Here is a 24,655-nt window from a genome sequence, read left to right as displayed (position 1 = left end):
GGTTCACGGTGTAGGTTGTTGTCCATGCCCGTTACCCTGAAACTCCACGGTCATCGGAACAACCCCATAAAGCTCACCATGAGCTCGTTAAAACGCAAAGACGCTCCCGGCAGCAAGCCGGCAGCGAAACCGCCCGCAGGTGAACCACCATCTAAACGCCCTCGATCCGATTCAGCATCGAAGTCCAAGGACAAGGCCGACAAGCCCGCCAGCGCGCCGGCAGCACCTGTTATTTCAAAGCTAAAGGAGGACGAGCCACTATTTCCTCGAGGAGGCGGAAGTGTCCTCACACCCCTGGAGCATAAGCAAATCAAGGTGCAGGCTAGCAAGGACGTCTTATTCGAGCAAGAATCTGGGAAGAGCAAGGGCAAAGAAGATCGCGCCCCCAAAAAGCTCAAGGGGAAGAAGTCCAAGACGCAATTGAAGGAGCTCACCAAAAATCCAGACGCTGTCAAAATAGAGAGCTTAAACTTCAAGGTGAGCAAGCGCCTCCGATGCGCGTTGGTAGCAGACTTTGCATTCCTGGGAGAACATACTAACACAACATACAATCATCTAGAGACTCGTCAAGGGCTCCTTAGTTCTTGGGCAAATTACTGCCATCAGTGCTCTCGAGGTTGAAATCTCCCTGCCTAACAATGTGACTGGTCATGTGAAAGCGACGTCTATTTCCACACAGCTCACCAAGAAGCTGCAAGATGCGATGGACGTTGAGCAAGAAGACGACGACGACGACGACAGTGACATCGACCTTGCATCCATCCTGTCAATCGGGCAATACGTTCGCACGTATGTAGTCTCTACCATGGAGGAGCCCAGTACGGCTGGTGCAAAGGGTAAGAGGAGAATCGAGCTCTCACTACAGCCTGAGCTTGCAAACACGGGCCTCTCGAGCGCAGATGTCGTCGAGAACTGCACCGTTGCGGGCTCCATCTCAAGTGTCGAGGATCACGGATACGTGGTGGACCTTGGCATCAAGAATCTTACTGGCTTCTTGTCCAAAAAGGAGGTGGACAAGAGCATACCGGCGGCACAACTTCAACCAGGCTGTGTGCATCTCCTCTTGGTCACGAGCGTCAAGGGCAAGATTGCCCAGGTATCAACGCTGACCAAGAAGCTGGGTAACGTGCAGCTCTTCCCTGGCACAGCGAAAACTATCAACACTTTCCTCCCCGGTACTGCCGTGGATGTATTGGTCTCGGATTTGTCCGGTAGAGGACTTGCGGGCAAGGTTATGGGCTCGCTGGATGTTACTGCCGACATTATTCACTCCGGCCTTGGCCCCAACGGAGTCAACTTGGAGAAAAAGTACAAGATTGGCTCGAAAGTCAAGGCCAGGGTTATTTGCAATTTCCCCACGTCAGATAATCTCAAGCTTGGGATAAGTCTACTCAGCCATTTGACATCTCTCCAACCGAAAAACGCCAAATTGGACGAAAAGGAGGTGTCTCCCTTGACTGCTCTGCCTCACTCTTCCATAGTGGAACAGTGTACCGTCACTAAGGTCGAACCAGACATTGGTCTCTTTGTCGACACCGGCGTAGAGGGCGTTCCTGGTTTTGTCCACATCTCCAGGGTCAAGGATGGCAAAGTGGATGCTTTGTACGAGGCCAGCGGACCGTACAAGACCGGATCTGTACACCGAGGCAGGATTGTGGGCTATAACTCGATGGATGGCATGTATCATGTGTCCTTTGAGAAGAGCATACTCGAGCGTCAATATCTGCGCATCGAGGATGTGCCCATCGCCGAGGTGGTCAATGTGACGATTGAGAAGCTGGTAGTCAAGGAGGATGGTCTGAGCGGTGTCATCGTCAAGTTGGCTGATGGCATCACTGGTTTCGTTCCTGAAATGCACCTTGCCGATGTTCGTCTTCAGCACCCAGAGAAGAAGTTCAGAGAAGGTCTCAAGGTCAAAGCTCGCGTTCTTTCGGTTGATCCGGCCAAGAATCAGCTGCGTTTGACGTTTAAGAAGACTTTGGTGAACTCCGAAGCAGCACCCATCAAGGATTTTAGCGAGGCCTCGGTCGGACAGCAAGTCCAGGGAACCATCGTCAAGATCAAGCCCATTGGGGCATTCGTACAATTTTACGGGACGTTGAGGGGTTTCCTTCCCATTGGAGAGATGAGCGAGAGCTTCATCCGGGATCCGAATGAACATTTCCGGACCGGCCAGGTCGTCAACGTGCACGTTATCAACGTTGACCCTGAAAGGCGCAGACTGGTGGTTTCTTGCAAGGACCCGGCTGCTTTTGGGGTTGAGAAGCAGATGGCACTCCAGAAACTCAAGGTTGGCGATCTCGTGTCTGGCAACGTTACCGAGAAATCAGAGGACAATGTGTTTCTCGAGCTCAAAGACAGCTTATTAAAGGCTGTATTGAGGGCGCATCACCTTACGGACAAGTCACCTTCGAAGAACCAGTCTGCACTCAGCAAAATACGTGTTGGACAGACCCTCGAGGATATGGTCATCCTGGAAAAAGACGAAGGCCGACGGTCAATTGTCTTGTCCCTCAAGCCAAGCCTTGTCAAGGCAAGCCAGAACGGTCAGTTTCTGGCCACTCTCACAGACGCCAAGGTTGGTAAACTGGTTCAGGGCTTTGTACGCAATATTACATCTACGGCTGTCTTTGTTCAGTTTGGCGGCAATTTGACGGCTCTGTTACCAAAGTCGATGATTTCCGCTCAAGCCCAGGCTCTGGAGGATTTTGGACTGCGTCTACACCAAGCTATCCAGGTCAAGGTACACTCGGTGGAGGACAAGCGTTTGGTGGTTTCCATGCCAGATGCTGAGGCACCCAAGGAAACCAAGCCACGACACGAGGCCAAACCAGTCTCAAACCCTGTTGATGCATCGATTACTTCAACAGACGACATCAGTGTCGGCACGGTGACCAAGGCGAGGATCGCGTCTATCAAGAAAACGCAGCTGAACGTCGCCCTGGCAGACAACGTACAGGGACGTGTCGATATTTCCGAAGTATTCGACTCTTGGGACGAGATTACCGACGCGAAAGACCCGCTGTCAAAATTCACACAGAACCAGATCATCGACGTTCGCGTCATTGGCGTACACGATGCACGCAACTATCGTTTCTTGCCCTTCTCGCACCGCACGGCAAACTCTGTATTGGAGCTCACTGCCAAGCCTAGCAGTGTGCGGGCCAAGGGCCAATACAAGCCGCTAGCCATGGCCGATGTCAAGGCCGGGTCGAGCTGGCTCACTTTTGTAAACAACAACGAGGATAAGTGGCTGTGGGTGAACCTCTCTCCCACAGTCAGGGGTAGGATTCGATCCAGCGAGGTATCAGACGATAGCTCTCACGGGAAGGACTTGCGCCAGAACTTCCCCGTGGGCACTGCTCTCCGGGCTCGCGTACTGGCTGTCGATGCCGACAATGGCAAATTGGACTTGTCAGCACGATCAGAACGGCCCAACGAGCACATGAAGTGGGAAGAGCTAGAGAAAGACACTGTCATGCATGCCAGGGTTACCAAAGTGAACGACCGCCAGGTGTTTTTCCAAATCAGTGACAGCATCGCCGCGCCTGTGCACATTATCGACTTGAACGATGACTACGATCACGCGAACCCCCTCAAATACTCCAAGAATGACATCGTTCGAGTATCAGTTGTGAGCATAGACAAGAACAACAAAAAGCTCCGACTTTCGGCCCGCGAATCACGCGTCCTGAGCTCGGAACTGCCCGTCAAGGACAAGGAGATCACCAGCGTGTCCCAGATCGAGCAAGGTACCATCCTCCGGGGCTTTGTGAAGAACGTTTCGGACAAAGGTCTGTTCGTCACCTTGGGCGGCGATGTCACAGCCTTGGTCAGGATATCCGATCTCTCCGACGCCTTCCTCAAGGACTGGAAAGAGCATTTCCAAGTCGACCAGCTCGTAAAGGGCCGTGTGACCTCTGTTGACAAGACTCTTGGTCATGTTCAAATGAGCCTCAAGGCCTCGGCTGTTGACGAGGATTACAAGCCGCTGCCTGGTTACGGCGACTTGAAGGAGGGTCAGGTGGTCACCGGAAAAGTCCGTAAGGTTGCTGACTTTGGCGCCTTTATTCTCATCGACAAATCAGCAAATGTCAGCGGACTCTGTCACAGGACTGAGATGGCCGACAAACCTGTCAAGGACGCAACCAAACTTTACAGAGAAGGCGACAGCGTCAAGGCAATTATTCTCAGTGTTGATGCGGCCAAGAAGAAGGTCAGCTTTGGACTGAAGCCCTCGTACTTTGAGGATGCCGACAGCGATGACGACATGGAAGACGATGAAGATAGCGACGATTCCGGCGCGGCGCTTGGCTTTGACAGCGACGATGATGATGACGAGGATGAAGATGATGATATGGAAGATGGCGACAGCGTTGTGCTTTTTACAGGTACAGGAGACGCAGAATCTTCCGATCAAGAAGATGAGGAAGACGATGATGTCTCCATGACAGACGCGCAGACTGGAGGTGCCGCTCTTCCGGGACTAGATGCTGGAGGGTTCGATTGGTCAGGTGGCAACCTTGATGCTGACGACCAGGGCTCTGATGGTTCCTCAGAGGAGCAGACGAGCAAGAAGACTAAGAAGCGGAGGAAGGCCGAAATCGAGGTTGACCGCACTGGCGACCTGGATGCCAACGGCCCCCAGACCGCCGGTGACTTTGAGAGATTGTTGCTCGGACAGCCGAACTCGTCTGCGCTGTGGATTGCATATATGGCGTTCCACATGCAGGTGAGTGAGCTTGCAAAGGCCCGCGAGGTAGCCGAGAGAGCCATCAACACTATCAACGTCCGCGAGGAGACGGAGAAGCTCAACGTCTGGATCGCCTACCTCAACCTGGAGGTGGCCTACGGTACAGACGAAAGCCTGGACGAAGTCTTCAAGCGGGCATGCCAGTACAATGATGACTTGGAAGTCCATGAACGGTTGGCGAGTATCTGCATCCAGTCTGGCAAGCATGATGTGAGTAGCACCACGTTACCCTCTACTTATTTTTACTTTGAGATTTCTTTTTTCTTGCAGGCACTGACCATCTTCTCTTCCCAATCCTACAGAAAGCAGACGAACTATTCCAAGCAATGGTCAAGAAGTTCGGCAGCAAGTCACCCAAAGTCTGGCTCAACTACGCACACTTCCTCTACACGTCAGCCAAATCTCCAGACCGAGGCCGTGCCCTCCTGCCCCGAGCCATGAAGTCCCTGGGCAGCCACGCGCACCTGGAGCTGGCCAGCAAGTTCGCGGGACTCGAGTTCCGCTGCCCCGGCGGCGACCCGGAGCGCGGCCGCACCGTCTTTGAGGGTCTGCTGTCCACGTACCCCAAGAGGCTCGACCTGCGCGGCCAGCTCCTCGACCTTGAGGTGGCTGCCGGCAGCGACAAGGCCGTCGTGCGCGACGTGTTTGAGCGCGGCACCAAGGCAAAGGGCCTCAAGCCCAAGCAGGCCAAGAAGTGGTTCCAGCGCTGGGCCAAGTGGGAAGAAGCCAACGGGGACGCCAAGAGCCGAGAGAAGGTATCGGCCAAGGCCCAGGAGTGGGCCAGGTCGGCCGAAGCCAGAAAGGCCGACAAGACGGCGCAGGATAAAGATGCTGCGGAGGAGTCGGATTAGATTTCGGGCGGAAACCTGGTATATATCAGATGCTCTCTTGGTAGCGGGGAGGATTAGGAAGAGGAGGAGTGGGGGGGTAAAAAAAGGTTTCATCTGTTAATATAATTTCATCATGGCTTGGCGTACAAAATATAAAAATGACAAAAAAGGATCAACATCGAGATTTCCAAAAACAAAACCGAATACATGTCGCACAGTACACGGAACGAACCACTACCAAGATTGTTGAACTTTGGGTCTTTACTTGATTAACCAGTGATCAAAAAGAGAGTGGGGAACTCGAGAAGAGAAAAAAAAAAGAAAAAAAAAACGAAAGGCCGCGCGCCAGATCGAAGGAAACACACAATTTTTTTTTTCTTTCTTTTCCCTGCGTCTTAACCACATTTGCTTTCCCATCTCCATAGTATCACAGCAGTAAGCGCGCAGGGCTGGGCAATGCATCGTGACGTAGAGGTAGGGTTGCAGCGAGAATTTTGATGGTGTGCGACATTATGTGCCAATTCGCGTTCATATGTCGGTCGATATAGGAAGGAAAATAAAAAAGGGCTGGGGAAAAGAGTCATAGCTTGAAAAAAAAAAAATTAGTTGGGGAGGACTATGACTATACTAGTCTGTCTAACCTGTAAACTAAGCTCAACCATGTTCAACAAACAGATTTATGGTTAGTTACAGTTAACTTCAAAATCAAAACACACAATGTTTTGACAGAATCAACCATGACCAGGTAAGGTTATAAGTTCCAGTATATAGGGTTGATATTTGTTCAGTCTGTCTTGCTGTGAAAACCCTAGACCAATGAGACGCCACGCAATGCAAATCATCCATGTGCAGTAGTTCCTCAGATATACACTTATATGTTCGACAAGAACATATCAGAAAGGCAAAAAAGAAAAAGAAAAAAAAGAAGCAAGATAAAGCCAAGTTACCACACTAATGTGATAATGCCGCGAGATATAACATACTTCCCGCCGACCCAATGCAACAAATATAATTATGAAAAACAAAAACGAAAAGACTCTAAATCTCCATCGCAAATATGCAGACCACCTAGACGCCTTTTCATCAAATCATGCATGATATGTCTGGTTACAAATGAAATCAAATATCCGATCCGGATGTAGCAAAAACAGGTACCCAACGAGTAGGGACACCGTCCGGCCCGATCTCGTATGCCTTGTTGCTTGTTTTTCGGGGTGGTAGTGCCCAGCGTGCTCGGCCTGGTCGCTGATCGCTGAGCTTGCCCCGTTTCCGCATAGCCATCTCCATGACTGCGATCCTGATGAAGTCGGAATTCTCACGCATTTCGCGCTGTCGACCAGGTAGCGCCAAAGGCGAAGTCGCGTCAGGGGCCGACTCCGGGGACTGTGGCCCCACTTCGCTGGCTACGGACTTTTGAGGGCTCGGACTGGGGATGCCTCGGGGGGATGACGGAGAGGTGCCATGGTGAGATCCAGATCGTGAGCGGCGAACCTTGTACGTTTGCATCTGAATAGAAGCTGTAAAGTTGGGCCGGGCCGGGGTCGCAGATGAGTCCGACTCTGCAGGCCGCAGTTCCATGCGAGCAGTGGTGGTTGGGTTAAGATAGCGACGAAGAGCCGCACTGGGCTCTTCCTCCAAGGGAGGGGGCCTCCGCTCGTCGGTAAAAGGCACGCGGGGATCGATGGTCAATATGGAGCGCGTGAGGAAGTCCTCGGGCGGTATCGAAGCGATACCCAGGTTAGAGATGGAGCGGGCCGCATTACGCAGGGCCCTCAGCGAGGCAGTCAGGTTACTCTTGAAGGCGGACTTGAGCGGCCTGAAACTGGAGTCGGACTTTTTATCATCCTCGGAGCCAGACTGTTGTTCCTCGTCAAACACGCGGAAATCGAGTTGGTCGACTGATGTGATGGTTGGCGACGGAGAGGCCAATGGGTCGCATGCAGCACTTCCCAGAGGGGAAGACAAAGGCTCTGGTCGACGTCGCAGAGGCACACGTGGGCTCTTGCGGCGATAAGAGCTCCCGAAAGTTGAAGGAGTGTAGTTCGTAAATGGAGTACCAGGTGTTCCAGGAGACACGACGGGAGAGAGAGCACTTCCACTGGTAAAGGAGTCATCGAGGGATGAAACAGAATCATCTGAAACGGTGCGCGCTGAGATGTTGACGCGGCTTGGCGTGCTGCTTACCAGCGACGCATTGTCGTCAAAGTCATCAGAAAATGACAGGCAGTCACTGTCATCCATGCCGTCATCGGGGGAGCTGAGTAGGAGATCCATGGGACTCCTCGAGAGGGTCAAGCTAATCTCCTTCTCGTTCCGCTGCACGCGCTGAATGATGGCGTCGACAGTCATACTCTCCTCACGCGACTGACCCGTAGCCCTACCGGCGAGGGCCTGAACCCTAGTGGCCCTGGAACGGGGGATATTGGTGATGGCGAGCAAAGCCGCCACCGAGGGCGATATCGCATTCGGGTTGTGGCCTGGGCATTTCTGCGCAGGAGCTTTCCTGCCTCGACCATGGTGGTGCTGTTTGTGGGCATCGTGGTACCGCTTCTCGCCGCGCTGGTTCTTTGAGGCGGGGATGCGGACTGGGCTCGTGGGAGTCATAGGCCTGTGTAGGCTAGTGACTGTACTCGAGCTGGAGCTGAGTAGTGTTGCTGACGGAGTCAGGGTCGAAGAGACGGTGGGTGTTGCGGTTGCGGTGACGAACTTGTTGAGCACTGTGGGTTCGGGACGTTGGGGACCGTCAACTAAACCCAACTGCCTCTGCCGGTGTTGTGCAACCATGTTGTTGTGGTTTGTGTGGGCACCAATGTGGGCCCCGTTGTTGTGATGTTTCCCCTTGTCGTTGCCGTTGCTGTCGCCGGTAATGTTGCTGGTGAAACTGTCGAGGGCAGCCCTGCTATCGTCATCCTTTCGGATCGCGAGTGGTGCAGAGGGATACCGAGATTGGTTGTCCAAGCACTGCTGCGGGCGACTGGAAAAAGAATCCAGGGTTTGGTGGTGGCGCGACGGTGGCGGTTGTTGTGGTGTCGCCAGTGTGGTGTGTTTCTCGTGTGTGTGGTGATTGTGGTTGTGGTTGTGGGCAGGATGAGAAAAGGAAGAAGGGGAAGAATTAGAAATAGAATTGCCAGGTGAGCGATTGCCTAAAAGAAAGCCGCCCCTGGGTGAAAATGCCATCTCGGCCAGCGAAGCAAACCCTGCCTAAAGCCTCCACTGCCTGATCCGTCCCACTGGTGTTTGCCTGCCTCGTTGGGATAAAGCGGGGACCTTTAGCGTCGACCCTGAAAATGCCGTGCCAGGGTTTATTACGCGAAAGGAAGGAGAAGAAAAGCGCATTTGGCTTGGCGTTGTGGTTTCCTTTCTATTTTTCTTCTTTCTTTTCTTTTCCCTGCTTGCCGCACTGTGCCAGTTAAAGTGGTGCTGTGCTGATTGACAGTCTCACCGTTCAGGATCGGAGAAGGTGAGTGAGTACGTTCCACCATCCAAGTAAGTACGTGGTAGTTCACGAACCCCTCGAGTCCATTCGCCGTTTGGGGACCCCTTTTTTTTCTTTTTTTTTTCGATCGCAGTCGTTTATTCCATGAAGCGGTCTTGGCAGGCTTGCAGTAAAGGTTTTCGTGACTGAGGGTAACGCGCGTTGGTATTCGAGATTTCGGTTGGTTAAAAGTGCCGCCAGCCGACAACTTAGGCGGGCGTGGCTAGCCAGCCAACAACAGTCGAGAGGTATGACTTGGGACGACCAAATGTCAAAACTCTAAAACAATAACGTAATTCAGCGCAGGTTCTCCTAAGCTACCTCTGAGGAGACAAAATATTGTAGATAGGTGGGCAGATAGGTAGGCACCCTTACCTTGGGGAAAATTGGCGTCAAAGATCAGCCACTAAGTAGCGCTCTACAGAGAATCTAGCCAAACCGACCTAGTATAGGTAGGTGGGTAGGAAGCAAGTAGGTCGTAGGCAGTAGTAAAATACGGGGTATGGTAGATAGATAGTTACAATCTCTAGTCAGTCAAGTGTGAGTACAAAGTATGTACGTAGGCAAGGTAGGGGGTAAGGTAGTCAAGTTAGAAAAAGTAGGCTCGAAAGTTGATCTTTCTGGCTTTCGATCTATGAACTATGCACAAACGCTCGGCCGGTCCTGGACAAACCAACCAACCAGTTCGGTCTCACTTGTCGGGTGCTTCGGACGGGAGGGAACTCTGGCTGACAATACCAGGGACTCGTGTCAACTCCTCACAAGCAGCGCAGAGATAAGAAGAGACAGAGTTTCTTCTAGTTGTACCACATCAGCAGACACGGGGGGGTTGATGAGTATCATAGATAAGAAGGGTCGGGGAAGAAACACTGTCCCTCGAGCTTATCATCCAACCATCCTGGGCTGCATGGGCATAAGAGGCGGGCACATGTTGATTTTTACTTTGACAGGCAACAGGCACAGGGAATCTGTGCATTTACGGAGAGATAGACTCATAACGAAGGCAGCCAGCCTATCTGCTCTTCGGTGCTGTACTGTAGTATTATTAGTAGATCTTGGTAGTCACTTAAATCAAGACTCACATCGCGCGCACACACACTTTCTCCCTCCCTCCCTCCCGTTCCCCATACAAAGAAATACGTGACGCCACTGCAGCTTGCGCAGGTACCTCGTGTCCGTTCCCCGTGTGCCTCGAGATAAGGCTTGGTGTGGGAGGAAGGGGAACCCCGGATATTGACGCCCCCCAGGCCTACGGTAACGGATGACAGAAATAGTGCGGCGTCTGTCCGCCAGCTGGCAGCATGACAGCCAATTAGGATTGAGTCAATGATTGAGTCGCGTGCTTTTTAAAGTGGTCTGGTGGGGTCGGCATTTTGTGCCCAGCACTGGCGAGAACTGGTAAGACTGGGTACTATTGGCCCGCTAGCGCTCCTTATCGCGCATTGGTGATGGACCGAGGCTTGGAGGGAAGGTGGATGACATGGACGCCAAGCCCAGAGAACGAGGGCAAGTGCCGCCGCCGGCCCAAAAAAAAAAAAAAAAAAAAAAAAAAAAAAAAAAAAAAAAAAAAAAAAAAAAAAAAAACAACTGCACCGAACTCTGAAACCTGGAGGGAGTAAAAGTACCCATAGTAAAAAAAAAATACTACGGTACCTATGGATACTGGTACTCACTCTGTCCGAGATAGATACTAAATATGGCTAGACGGCCATGTGCAAAATACTGCGAACGGAGTAACACGGAGTAACTGCGGGAGACATGCCGTACTCCGAAGTGGGACGGTTCGGAAGATCTGTACTGTATTTGAGGTGATGATGATGCACAAAGTACCGTAGCTCGATCGACTTTGCTACCTTGGGTACTAATGATTATACCTACCATGCACCGTAGAAGATCCCAACAAATAACGGCCACATACTGTACAGAAGACGTTAGGGCAATTGATTGATTGGTCCGATGAGAAAATAGCACAAGAGATAAAAAAGTACTAACAATAATGCATTTCTATACAACTTTGGGTTGGCAGCGTAGCAGTACATTTGTGCACGTAACAGTCATAATGTACAGTAGTGGGATTGGGCTCTTTTGCATGCCCTCTCTTGTCCCTTTGGGTACCAATTTGTGCGCTCTCGTTTCAAATTTTTTTAAATTTTTTTTTTCTCTCTCTCCACCTGCGCTTAGGTTGACCGACCATCAGAGTTGGACAGTTTCTCAGGTGACGCAATGCCGCTGTGGGGCCGCGATGGTCGAATTCATCGAAAAATGAAAAACCCTTCCATTCGGCGGGGAAACCGACGTAACCCTATCACGGGTACGGGAATTTGGGGGGCATGCAAAACAAGAAAATTTGACTTGTGGACTTGCGACAACGATGTGTGGGGTAATATTGGATCGGAAGGGATAAGGTAAGGTAGTCAAGACCAAGTTTAAGTTGGAGTGCAGTTTAGCATAGCAGCCCAGTGAGGTAAGTTTTGTCTCTTTTTTTTTCTCTCAATTTTTTATGGGGTAGCCGAATGCCAGCTTTTCACCAAGGCTACCTTACATTAGCTATTTGCCAAGTATTATTACTGGTAGAACCACTGTAGTACGGAAATATGTCTTGTATGTATATAGGGTCATGCCTACCATCTTCTCCATGTTTATTTCTTCTTATCAGTTCATGCACAGAGAGAGTCATGGAGTACAAAAGCATGTAAGTAGTAGGCCAAGGTTAGAAGGAGCAACACAGCCAGCCCACCCTCCCCCCACATACTGTAAACCGGCCGGCAGGCAACAAAGAACAGAGTGAACCCTGCCAAAACGTGTGTGGAGAGTGCAGGTCATTTGTGCCTTCCATCTCTGGGTTTATTCCCTTTGTCTATCGAGTATTTCCTCGGAACCGTCACTTTTGTGTTTTGCTTGCTTACCTAGGTACATAATACAATACCTACCTGCCTAGGTAGGCACCGAGCACAGCAGGGAACAACTGTTTGTGATTGTGTCTTGTGCCGTTTCTCGTATGTTTTTCAAATCGAGCTGATACCTCGAGTGCGTCATTTATTTTTTCTTCTTATTTTTGGACCGGCGCAACACTTTCGGGCTGGGCAAACCGGATCGAGCAATCAAAGGCGCCTAATTTATTTCTTTCATAGCCCTTCAAAATGGCCAGGCTGGCGCTGATGGCTCCCTTGGCGTTATGACGCCGTTTCTCTTATCGCCGTACTTTGACTTGGGCTCCTCGCTAAAGTCCCTGTCCCTAGTTCTAGGCCGTGGACTAATTCTCGGCCCAGCCTGGCTGCTAACAGCTCTGACTACTCCTGCTGCGTAAGAGCTAAAGTTAGCCCCGGACGGAGGTTGTCGGGGAGCTGCCGCTTGTTGCCGACATCTCACTTCGCGCTCCAGCTGTTCCATCTCGCCTCGGAACTGTTGCTGTTCGCTCTCCCGCTCCTCGTAACCCGTCGGCCTCTTCAGCAAATATGAACCGCCCGGCCCGACGATCAGATCCATGACCAGCACGTCGATCTCGCGCTGAACGTCACTGAGCCTTATGGTACCGTTACTCGACGTCATAGTCTTCTGCCTGCTTCTCCTCGGGCTGCGTCTTCGCAGCTCCGTCTCATTGTCCCATACCAAGCTTGGTTCGTTGTGTCGTTGAGCCGGATCATCCGGATGTCCCGTGACTGAATCGGCCTTTGCCTTTCTACTACCGCGTCTGCTGCCACCTCTCGTGCCGCCTTTGTCATCGGCCATCCTTGTATCTACATCGGGCAACTGGTGCCAGCTCTTGCCATGAAACAGGGGCCTTAGGGCAGGCGCCGACGCCGTGATGAGGGTAAGGTAAATCTCGATGGCGGGCGTGACAAACCCTAGGCCCACGCGGCCCTCGAATCCAGGCAGTCCAAATAGGTCCTGCAAGAGCACAGTTAGGTGCACGACCGACGTGATGGTGACCAGGAAGCCTAGTAGGAAGACAAACCAGCAGCGCTGCCTTGGTCTTACCCGGGATTCGTAGGCCTGACAATATTCACAGTGGCAGAGCCAGCACCAGGAGATCAATCTGGATGTCGAAGGCTGACATGGCCGTGAAGAGCGCCCGCTTGTCAATGCAGGTCCCCCCTCGGATTTCTGAGTTTCATGCGAGGGCAATGTGTGGCACTGGAAAATGACGGCGAACAATACTCCGATGGCCTGCGCCACGTTGACGGATGTGAGAGTAGATGCACCGGCTGCTGGAATCTTTCTGGCCATAGAGCTTGAGTAGAAACACTAGAATCGTCGCTTTAAACAGAGCCAGGTTCGTATCGTAAAGAGCCTGGATGCCGTAGTTCCATGTACGGCCGGGATTGGTGTCATGATCCGGGATGAGTTGCAGCCTAATGCCGATGAAGTTTGTCTTGATGAACAAGTAACTCATGAGTATCTCAATCAGGGAGAGCAGCTATACTTGAATCCGCGTTAACAAGAGAAGCTCAGGGATGACGGACATAAAAAGTGTTTGCTAACACGTCCCGTCCCCATCCTTGCTGTTGATACCAGCCAGTCATCAACTTCGAACTGCGCCGTCGAGACCCCTCCGATGGCTCGCAGGACGACGATAAGTAAAGCCAGAGCCGAAATGATGAATAGCATAGCTTGGCCATAGTCTAGTGCTCACTGGTGGGCTCTGTGGGTATATCGAAAGCTGACTCAAGTTACGGTGTAGCTACCACGACTTATGATAAAGTTCTTAAAAGGAAGACGTGAACACAAGGCTGACCAACTGCATATGAGCTAAGTATACTATAACCATAATCGAGTAAGTTAGAAGAATACAGTGAAAGAGAAAGCAAAAGACCATAAGCTTTTTTTTTCTCGAATGGTTGACCTATAACAAGAAGACATATCAAACGCAAAAAAAGCCGGGCGGCTGTGGGAAATTGTGAACGTCATCGGCCTTCATGTCGGCAACAAAGGGAGACGCCTTGTTCTTTGTGGACATATCCTGCCGGTTAAACCTCCCGCCATGTATAATGGGATTTTGACACCCGTAGACCATTAGAGGCATACCATGCGAATCTTCAGCGCAATTCAAGAAGCTTGGGAAATTTGTCATATTTTCGTGATCTTAAGCAATCAGGTTCACGTAGATGTCCTCCGTCTTCATAGTCTATATAATGAATATTCATCCCCAATACCAGTCTGCATGGTTTAGTCAGTCACACCAAAACAACCATCCACGCAGAAGTCATAGGAAAGAGCCGGAGCAAGCCAAGCAAAAAAGAAGGGTTCTCGATTAACTTTGCATTCACCTTTTCCCAGCACGAACCCAAAAAAAAAAAGAGAGAGCTTGTCCAAATTTCCGTCGGGATTTGACCGTCTGAAATACGGCTATCAACGGCCATTTGCAAGTTTCCACGCTCCCTTTGTTCCCTGTCGGACAAGGAAAAGCCCGGCTTGAAATTCCCCCTTTCAACCTGCCTCCCCCCCATCTCGATCCAAGACAAAATACCTACAGACCAGGCCCGTGTTCGTAGCACACACGCGTACACAACGCACGCGAACGCGGCACAAAAAAAAAAAAAGGATTGAAAGAAAGAAAGCTTCGTCGGCAGCCGGCAGATCAAAAGGTCCGTCCCTCTGCCTTTGCTTTGTTCTCTGTGCAATGCAGGGGGGCGTCTTTTCCTCCTCCTAAGGGGGGACCTCAAAGCTTCAGCTTCTTTCATCCGAATTGTCCGATATACCGTGCGAAGCAAAGATCGATGCCGTCCGTTCCCCCCCTCCCAAAACTTCAACTTTGGCCTCCCCCCTTTTTTTTTTCCCACCGTGGTAGTAGCAGCAGCAGCAGCAGTAGTAGTCTGTGCGTGCAGGGCTTACATGTTCATGCACGGAGGAGAGATCGCCAGCCAGTACCTTTTTTTCGGAAAAATAAAGAGGGGGAAGAAGGGTAAATATAGCGTGGCAGAAGTGCGTACTCCTGGTTGAGAAAATTAGAACCGAATAGGCTTTTGTATATGGAAAGACATTCAAGAAAATAGAGTTGGATCTAGAACTAGTCTAGACTTTAGAGAAATAGATGATATGGAACGCCTTGGATTTTATTTTTGGTCTCTCGTCGGTGTGTTATCAACACGCAGGTCTGCCTTTAATGAGCCGCTAGTGTGCAGTGGAGAGATGATATAAGTAAGTACCACTCGGGAGAAGACAAGAGATGAAGAAAAAAGGAGAGACAAAAAACAACAAACAATTATAATCTGTATATATGTGGTCTATCCCAAGCCACAGGCCATACTCTGTGCAACTGGCCAGCCCGCCGTTTCTTTGTCTAGGAAAAAAGAAATCAGTTGTAAACCACCCCCTATGCTTATCACCCGCTTATCCCTCCCTCCCTCCCAACTCCCTATAGAGATACCAACCCATATGCTGTAGTCTTGTCCGCAGTATGCATTTATACCGCAGTCCTAGCCTTTTAAAACCCCCACTCTAACAATAGAAAAACAAAAAGACAGAAAAGAAATGTTACATGCAGATGATATGGCAAACAGTAAAAACAGAGACAAAAAACAAAGAAAAACAATTAAAAAAAAAGTAGGATATAGGAGCGCCTAGTGTTGAGTTACCACGATGATAGACTCGAGGCTGACTAGTCCCTATCATCGTCATCATCACCGTCAACGCCGCTCTTTTCACTCCTCTGTTCCGAAGGCTCCCTCTCCTTCAGCTTCGACGTCAGCGCGCTGAGCTTGTTCTTGAAGCCGCCGAGACCAGATCTTCTCCGCTCGGCCCTTTCGCTCGAGTCGCTCGTCCCGTTCGTTCTGCTCCTCGACCGCGGGCGCAGCTTTTCGGGGTCGCTGGGTTGGACGGTTTGCGCGGACAAATTGGAATCCTGAGGCGTCGGGGGCGTCATCATCAGGAAGGTCGGCACATTGCTGCGCGTGGCCACGGCGAGGGTGTTGCTCCGGCCCGATCGGGCAGACGTCACGCTCGAGCTTCGGCTGGGCCCCTTGATGCCGTGGAACGATGATGACTCGGAGCTTTGCATCGACTGTGGGCGAGACTGAGAGTCGCCACCATGCGAGTTGCCAAACAGAGATGATGAGTCACTGTCATCGCGAGACTCGGACATGGCCGGAGATGCTAGCAGCGCCGAGCTCGTAGCGAGCGCTCGCACCTGCGACGGTTGGCCGTCGCTTCGTCGATGCCGAGTGAATTTGTTCCCAATGATGGCGCCCGTATGAGAAATCAGCGCCTTGATGACGCGACTCTTCAGGGCCAGTGCCAGGTCAAGATTCGACCATGTCTTGTTGCGGTACTCCATTGCCGGCAGGCGGAAGACAAAGTCGTGAACGTCCTCAATGTTGCGCTTTCCCATACCCTTGTAGCTGAGACAGAGTACCACCGACGACATCTTGATGTGGGCAAACGTCATGTAGTTGCTCGCGCGTGTCATCATCTTGGTAAGATCATCGGAAAGCTTATCCCCCTTGTCATCATTGGAGTTCGGTTTGCCTCGCAACGCAAACCGCGAGGATTTCTTGGAGTCGCTGTTGAGGGATTCCTTCGCCGTCGAGAAGCCAGTTGAGGTTCTGCCAATACCTGGCCGGGGTAAAGACTCAACCGACGGCTTCTTGCTCAGTGTGCGCGTCGTAGCCCCCGTGGCAGAGGAACGGAAGAGCCTGAACGTGTGACCCGCCTCGCCCGAATGCAAACTATGCGCCTTGGACTTGGAGGATGCCGATTTGGTGTCCGAGTTGAGCGTGGGATGTAGTCTCAGCTCCAGCGAGCCAGGCCGCGTGCTGAAGGCCGAGGAGTCCTTGTCTCCCAGACGGCCAGTTGAGCCACTCAGGGAGTCATCCTCCGCATCTCTATCCAACCCGCCTTTGCTAAGGTCCTGCTTGACACTGGGGTCGTCCTTAGGGAAGATGTATTCAAACAGTTTTACACCGACCTCTTGTTCGAGCTGGACCTTGACGGGTGACACATTGAGTTCAAAATGCTCCATGACAGGTATTCCAGCGATGGCTTCGAGCATGTTCCAATGCACTTGAATCATGGGCTGGCTGTTGTCCGCCGGGCTACGCTCGTCGACATAGGGAGCAATCAATACACCATAGGTGGCCCTGTTCATGAGGTTCAGACCCACGACCTTGCCAACCTGTACCAGGTTGACGTGCGAGCCGTCCGAGTTGTCTGTCCGATCGTACTCCAGATCCTTCAGTTGCAGCTCCGCCATCGGCTGGTTGTCGTTCTGCACCAGGAGCCATACGACCTCCTTGACCGAGATGCTCCATTTGAGCAGCGCGTTGTTCTGGCTTGCCGTGTCGTATTTGCTCTGAGCCGTGGTGATGGCTTTCATGGTGAAGAAAAGCTCGTCTTCGGCTGTGGCAAGATCTCTCTCAAGAGATATTCTATCCTGCCAGCTCTTCTTGTCGAGATATTTGGAATGAACCTGGAAGTGCGTCTTGATGTCGTGCATCTGTCTGATGCGTTCTTGGAGCTTGACCACCATCTCAGGCGCCCCGCGCAGATCACTGAAATCCGAGGCCAACATGATCTTTTCAAGACGCTCGTTGCGGTGCTTCTCAGACGGTTCGCTGTACAAGAGCAGGTCGTTGACTATCTTGTAGATGGCAAAGTATTGCGTCGAGTCGCATACGGCGAAAGCCTGCGGAAACTCGACCCACAGGTTGTCCATCTGGTTCTCGGCAGCTTCGTGAGACGACTTTGTACTGACGTCTTCGTCGCCGGTGGTATTGACCTCATCGTTGTACTTGAGCCTCAGCGTGTTGTACTTGTCGTAGCGCAGCATGGCCGACGTCCTTTGGACGACCCGCTTAAAGCCGAACGGGGCCGTTTGGAAATCGAACATGACCTCCATCGGGACCCAGGGTGGCCACGGTGATCCGTTTGGTGTACCGTATGTACTGCCAGAGTGTAGAGACAGAAGCTGTTGGGCGAACCACTTTTGGTCCGTGACAAAGAATTGCGTATTGTCCATGTTGACCAAGAACCGGCGTTGAACAAGCCCACTGACCGTGTCGTATATGCGTTCCTTGTCAAGTACCTCAACCACCTTGAGCTCCATTCCCTTTGCCGTGATGAGCACCACGTTCTTGGTGTTTTTGTCGCTCTGGAGCTGAATCTGCGGAGCAATGAGCCGCACATGATAACTGTACTGTGGTACGAAGCCGTCCGCAATGTTGCCAGACAAATCTCCGATCGACGGGCCACACGCGGCCTCCCCGGATTCAGACTTGTTCGTGCTGGATTTGTCGTCGGCATTGACAAACTTTTTACCCTCCTGCAAGATTTTCTTGATCTTGTCCTCAATATCTGTGCCGTTCTCCTTGTCCGAAGCAGACGGATCTGGCGATACAGTGACGCCAGAGGGTGCCGGGGTCGAAGTACTGTTCGTAGGCTTTGAGTTCTTGACCTTGGCCTGCTCTTCAACGATGTCCAATATGAACTTGATCGCCGGCCGCGAGAGATAGTACACGAACCCACGCCGCTGGCTGACCTGGTGACTATAGCGCAAAATGATGTTGCGGAGGAGGTTGTTCCACTTCAACTGCATGTTGTGTACCACGAACCTGTTCTTGAAGTCGCTGGCAAACTCAGCACCCGAAGGCAAGGTGATTGAGCCTTCTGAGAGCGGTATAGATATCGACGTCTCCGTCTTCTCATTCAGCTTTTTGATATCATCGCCCGGACCCTGGTGTATCATTTGCTTTAGCATGTTCTCCAAAAAATTTTGCTTCTCCTGGAGCACGCTGCTATGTTTTGTAAGCCTGTCGCGGTCAGATGCCAGATCGGCATCTTGATGATTGGTCTTTATCAGTCTGAGCTCGAGTTCGCCCAGAGTCCGAGTGCCGTTCTCAATCTGTTCCTTTATCTGCGACAGACGCTTGCGAATCAACTGTGTCTGTACCCTACGCGGATCGTCGTCTTGACTCATGATGCAGAAGTGAGTTGGCTCGTCACCAAAGGGGCTGCTCCTCGAAACGTCTCCCGCGATGACGCCCCCAATGTCCGTCTGTCTGAAGTAGGTAATTCTCGGGGCAAACACCAGAGGGAGTATCTGCGTCTCCGGTGTTCCTTCGGAGGGAACCAGAGAATCAAGCTCCACAAAATCATCCATGTCGATCCAGCTAAAGTCATTGTCTGGTATAGTAAAGCGTGAGAGATCGTTCTCATCATCTCCGTGATCGAATCCCGGAATCGAGCTGCTCTTGGTTGACTCTGCAGTAGCGGCACGCATATTGGCCGACACAGCTCGGATGTCGGCCGAGGCCAGATCCAGTTGACCAGCATGTATCTTCATTCCCGTCGTCCTCGACTGCTCTGCCTTGTTCCCCCTGCCTAGGGTGTTGAACTCTTCCCTTCTCTGGTGCAAGTCCAACATGAAGCTGTCAAAGCGGACCTTGATACCGGTTGCCTGCATCGCTTCCTCCGAGGGATCCTCAGGGTCCTTGTGTCTATAGATATGACTGAGGAAGAGCGGGGCAAGGAGCAGGTTGTACTTGATAGTTGCCAAGTGTCGGCCAAACTTTTTGCTGTTCTTTTCACGACCTGGCCACAGGGCGCCTTGGCGGATGGGCAAAGACATTGGCCCGCCAAAGAGTGACCACCAGGCGAAGAAGTGTGTAAAGAAGCGCGGTGTCAAGTGAACAGTGTTGTAGCTACGTGAGGGTTCGGGGTTTGAAGTGGTCCATTCCCGATCCGCTGGTGCACAAATAGCAACAGACAAATGGATGTGGTTGCTCCTGAAGCCGTGGAAAGCATCGTATGGCTTGTCATCCAGCGAGACTGCGTTCTGTGGCGTCTTCAAAACTACATCGTAATGGGGTTTGAACTCAAAGCTCCGCATGCCGTGCTCGATGGCTCGCTCAAACACCAAGCCAGCACGCCATTGGACCCTTCCGGATAACTTCATGATAACCTTTTGGAAAACTGCTCCAGGCTTATTGTCTTCGGCCGAGACTCCACCCGGGTCGCCACTAAGACGTTCGGCTTCCCGGGCAATATTGCTATAGTCTGGCACGGCAAGGACATACTCGCCGCTGTCAACGGTCATGAAGCGCTTGGCATCGTCATCCTCGTGGATGTTCCAACGAACATCGTTGCGCCAGCACATTAGGAATCCAGCACCAGCGCCAGTGACCTTGTAGGGGTCTCGGGTGCCTTTGAGTGCGAGGTGAACATCGCCATCCCCTTTCCAGGCGACGCGGACACGAGAGTGTAGATTGAGTCTTATCTTGTCCCAGAATCCCACTCGCTCCGACGGATCCAGTTGAGGCTTCGTAAAGGACTCTATGGCCATCATCATGTCCTGAACCGCCGGTTGGTAGCATGGGCCCCATGTGAATCTTGTTGGTAGGGCCGTGTTGATGTCGACTCGAATGTCCGAGTATGACTTGACAGGGCCAACTGTCCGTCGGACATTGATCGCAAACGCGCTTTCGCCATCTGCATTGCCGGGTGATGCAGGTTTTTCTGGTACTATCTCTACTCTAATCCTTCGCGTGGATTCGGGGCCATGGAACTCCTCCGCTATGACAAAATCGGTTTTGAGCGAGAGGGCAGCGAGTCTTGCAGACTGTCCCGCCTTCAGACTTGGAACATGCAGCAATGGTAAAGGATAATCTCTCAGGGACACTTTAGCTTCTCCCATGTCGACCGCTACACTCATGGGAATGAGCAGCGAGTACTCCATATTCCGAGGCATGCCTTTGCCCACATTGTGTAAAAAGTCAGGTAGATCGCGGATTGGAAACGAGGGTTTGTCAATGGTGACGTGAAGATCGTGTATCAGTGTCGACATCAGTGCTGGGCGTTGGGGCACTTCAAGGATATGTTCGTCGTCATCCACATCATCCGGCATATGGTCGGCTCCCCAGAAGAGGCTTCTAAACTGCTTCATGCTGTTGCGTGCCGTTTCGAATTGGCGATCTATACGCTTCTTCCAGCTGTGAGCGTTGTGTTCGTTGAGCCGTTGTCTCGCCTCGCTGATGGTCACCTGAGCTCTCCCGCTCATATTCGGGGCTGCACTGTCAGGATCGTAACGGGGTGCTCGGCCCCGTCCTGGACTCTCGGAGCTTGATCGTGGGCGACCATCCTCACTTGGAGTCCTAGCCCATGATGTTCTCCCACGTTTGGACCTGCCTCTAGCCATTAGAGACCGGGTTCGGAACTTGTTCGACTCCTTCCTCGACTCTTCTTCGTGTATCTTTTTTACTTTGACCTGGAACGCTTCCTCGCGGGCTAACCGCTGTACTTGCTCGATTCGCCCAGCACGATATATCATGCCAAGTTTCCACTCAAAGGCACCATCCTCAAGTTCAAACAAGAAAGTCCTGCTACGAAACGACACCTTCGGAATGGCCTTGGGTCCCTCCGGTCCCTTCTGAAGAATATACTCATTCGTTCCGGTCTTGAAACGATGGTGAAGCTGTTGGGCAGACTTGAACACGTTTATGAAGTTGTCCGTCACCTTGTTGAAGATGAGTTCGTGAGGAACAGCAAAGCGAATAGCATCTGCCACGGCATCATACAACTTCTCCTCCTTGTACCCTCCGCTGGCAAGTTTCCTGCGCGACTCGCGGTAGTCAAGACGCCCATTCTTGATACTGATGACCCTTGCCCAGACTTTTCGCATCCTAGGCGCTTCTGCATATAGCCTGATAAGTTTGGAATGGAAGAAGGGTGGTGACCAGCGGTGGCGGCCTGCCTCCAAGCCATGAAGCTGTAACATAATCGGAGGATCGGCCGGCATATCCGCCTTGATTTGAACTAGAGCAGCTTTGACATCAATGGCCACCAGCTCCTTCGCCGAGCTTGCAGCGGTGTTGATGCCCCCACCATGATCAGGGGACATTGGTGGCGCTAAAAGCTCGCTGTTTGGAATCTTGGGCGTGTCCTCTTTTCCATTACCAGCCGGGCTTGTGCGTCGGTTGGATCGTATAAATGCCTTTCGCAGTACAGTGATGGCAATAGCAACCGAGTAGTGTCGATAAAGCGAGTACTGCACAAGCAGCGTTCGTACATGCGAATGGATATGAAAGACTGGTCCCTGGTTGTCACTGAGTGTCGAGCATGCAAGTTCAAACCTGGGTATGTTGACAAACGGTTCTACCTCCCATCTTTCAGAAGACTCCACAATGAAAGCCTCCAGGCCCTTGACGTTAACCGCAATACGGCGGCCATCGCCATCGTTTTGGAACTTCTTTCTTGGGGAGAGTGGAACTGTCCTGAGCAAATCTGCCTCGGGCATCAAGCTGTTACGGCTGCTGGCTCGGCGGCGTGCTGGTCTTCGCTGCAGGCTATCAAGCCTTTGAGCACGGTACTCTGCAGACCATGATTCCAGCTGCAACGCTACACCCCGAGTGTGTTTTGATATGTCCTCATCTACACCCGCGATCTCTATGCTGAAATCTGTCGCCTGTATATTGAAATGCAAAAGCCACGAAGGCATCGCACGCAGAAAATTGTGGTGTCTTTGGGCGTCTGACACTTTCTCTTTCTCGGGGTGTACACCACTGTGCCGAAGACTTCGCACAATGTGACGTAGACCGTCGGCGATTTCAGGCCGCACCATCTTGACTGCAAATGTTTGCAAATTACCGGTTGCGACAACATGCACGTCGGGTGACGCCCCAAGCTGAATTTTGAGGTCAAACGACTCCGTCTGAACGATATCAAATCGACTACCCGAGGACGTCTGATAGTATAGGTGATGTGTCTGCAACCGCATGGAAGATGCCAGCGAATAGTGCAAGTCCTCCATCGTCGAGTGGAACGATTCAAGGTCAAGAGATATGGAGGAGATGGAGGAAATAATTAGGTCAAAGTCGTCTGGATCTGCAGACTTCTGGACAGGTGGCAGCGCGATCCTGACCACAGGCTCGTGCATCGTGAACTTGACGTTGGCCTTTGGTAACAGCCTAGAGATGAGTATGTGACGCTGCTGGCTTCCGGATCTCCGCCGTCTAGAACGGGGTCGCACCATGGCGAGAAGAAGTGGCAGGTGGCGAGGATCGAGATCGACGGCGGGCGACGTTACGATCGAGTTTGCGAATAGGATATTGGCGTTTCTTTGCTCAGCACTCTCGTGGTCGGTCAGTTCGACAGTCTTTGAGGGCAGAGTGGTCCTGATGGTTGTCGTGGCCATCGGTATATAGAGGATGCGTTGCGGCTTCTCATGACCGTCATCTACACCCACGGATATGGACAAGGCTGCCACCAAGGCCTCGTGCGCTATGTCCTTGGACGGGAAGTACATGCGGTGGGCGGGAGACTTGGGGTCCAGACGGTGAAGATCTATTCCAACCTCCTTCATAGCAGCATTGAGCTGCACAGGGGCACCGGTTGTTTTGACTGATTCGATTTTCTTAGTCAAACCCAGGAAGCTAACAGCGAACTGGACCTCCTTGATACCCCTGAGCAGGGAACTGACGAACTCCTTGGAGTCAGATACGGTTTGCATCAGCTCTTGATCCGTACTTCCCGGGACTTGTATTTCCTGCACGACGTCGTCGAGGGAGCCCTCATCATCTTCGGGATCAGAGGCAGCACTCCTTGCGCGAGCCCGACACTTCTTAAAGAGCTCGGCGCACAGCTGCAGATCGTCGTACGGCAAGTGGACCCGTCCAAGCTTGAGCGCGACGGTTGCGTCTCGGAGACCATCGAGGGCCTCATAGAGGAACCCGTGTATGTTCAATGTTGCATTGTCCAAGATCTCCATCGACTCCCTCCCCTCGGGCGTGAACAAGACGCTGCGCAGAGTCATGATCCACTCGGCTTGGTTCTTCTCTTGCTGTTTCCGGCTCCGAGCCTGCAAGAAGAAGCGCGCACGATCCACCATCTTGCGCCTAGTGTCGACGGCAACGGTCAAACTTCCAAACTGCACATTCCCCACCTCCACTATGTTGATGCTTGAGTTGGTAGCCACTATGTCCACCAAGCGAAACCAGTTGATGTTTCTATGCAGGCGCTTTATGCGCTCCTTGAGTTTCATGAGGTGTTTCCATAACTCGCTCCTCGGTGGACCACCAGTCGCACGGCGTACAATCCCCGGCTTTGGACTTCGATTTCTCACACTAGGCGCCGGCTTGGGCTCCTGATTCCGTGTTAAGCCTTGGTCGGCATGGTCCTCTTCTTCATCCTCACTGGCCTCAGCATCCACGGCCTTGGGGCCCTCCAGCTCCTGAATATCAACTGTGACCACTAGTTCATTGATGACAATGCTCAACCAGGTAGGCTGGGCAAATGTAGGCCGATGTACGTTGAGGCCGAGACCCCGAATCTCGATCTTGAAGCCATCGCGTGGGGTGTAGGCTAGTCGTCGTAACGAGAAGTATCCGATGCGCTGAATAGAGAGGCCGGTAACGATGCGGAGGACTGCGAAGACGACAAAGGTCGAGAGGTAGACGAGGACGGCGACACCGAAGACGAAGGTCGGGTTGAGGAGAGCCATGTCAACGGCACCAATGTAGCCGCGATAACGGCCTTTCAGGCATGCAAATGGGCCAGGCCCAACGTTTAGATGACTGGCGGTTGAGCTGGAAGCATTAGATATCGAGTCCAGGTGTATGCGCGACTGCGCCAAAAAGTACGAGGGGCCTCCTGCGCACTGATTAGGTACTT

General features: G+C 52.0%; 5 protein-coding genes across 5 annotated transcripts; 2 read left to right on the top strand and 3 right to left on the bottom strand.

Annotated features, from left to right (window-relative positions):
• Window positions 1–24: 24 nt before the first annotated feature.
• PgNI_09459 (uncharacterized protein) lies at window positions 25–5,912 on the top strand (the record flags this gene model as incomplete). The annotated part of the gene is made up of 3 exons (XM_031129443.1): window positions 25–477; window positions 560–4,963; window positions 5,056–5,912. 3 exons carry the CDS (start codon window positions 25–27, stop codon window positions 5,602–5,604), a joined length of 5,406 nt encoding a protein of 1,801 aa, XP_030978314.1. The 3' UTR covers window positions 5,605–5,912.
• A 790-nt stretch (window positions 5,913–6,702) lies between these two features.
• On the bottom strand, window positions 6,703–8,760 carry PgNI_09458 (uncharacterized protein; the record flags this gene model as incomplete). The annotated part of the gene is made up of 1 exon (XM_031129442.1): window positions 6,703–8,760. One exon carries the CDS (start codon window positions 8,758–8,760, stop codon window positions 6,703–6,705), a length of 2,058 nt encoding a protein of 685 aa, XP_030977710.1.
• Window positions 8,761–12,193: 3,433 nt separating this feature from the next.
• On the bottom strand, window positions 12,194–13,666 carry PgNI_09456 (uncharacterized protein; the record flags this gene model as incomplete). The annotated part of the gene is made up of 3 exons (XM_031129440.1): window positions 12,194–13,051; window positions 13,212–13,475; window positions 13,571–13,666. 3 exons carry the CDS (start codon window positions 13,664–13,666, stop codon window positions 12,194–12,196), a joined length of 1,218 nt encoding a protein of 405 aa, XP_030978030.1.
• Window positions 13,200–13,639, top strand: PgNI_09457 (uncharacterized protein; the record flags this gene model as incomplete). The annotated part of the gene is made up of 3 exons (XM_031129441.1): window positions 13,200–13,244; window positions 13,326–13,424; window positions 13,574–13,639. The coding sequence occupies 3 exons, from the start codon at window positions 13,200–13,202 to the stop codon at window positions 13,637–13,639; spliced, it is 210 nt and encodes a 69-aa protein (XP_030978029.1).
• Window positions 13,667–15,656: 1,990 nt separating the features above from the next.
• On the bottom strand, window positions 15,657–24,485 carry PgNI_09455 (uncharacterized protein; the record flags this gene model as incomplete). The annotated part of the gene is made up of 1 exon (XM_031129439.1): window positions 15,657–24,485. The coding sequence occupies one exon, from the start codon at window positions 24,483–24,485 to the stop codon at window positions 15,657–15,659; it is 8,829 nt and encodes a 2,942-aa protein (XP_030978325.1).
• Window positions 24,486–24,655: the final 170 nt, after the last annotated feature.

Source organism: Pyricularia grisea (genome assembly GCF_004355905.1).
Source record: "Pyricularia grisea strain NI907 chromosome Unknown Pyricularia_grisea_NI907_Scaffold_7, whole genome shotgun sequence".
In the NCBI taxonomy this organism is placed as follows: domain Eukaryota; kingdom Fungi; phylum Ascomycota; class Sordariomycetes; order Magnaporthales; family Pyriculariaceae; genus Pyricularia; species Pyricularia grisea.
The sequence above is the reverse complement of the archived record's forward strand: the minus strand, read 5'-3'. Positions and strand labels throughout refer to the sequence as shown.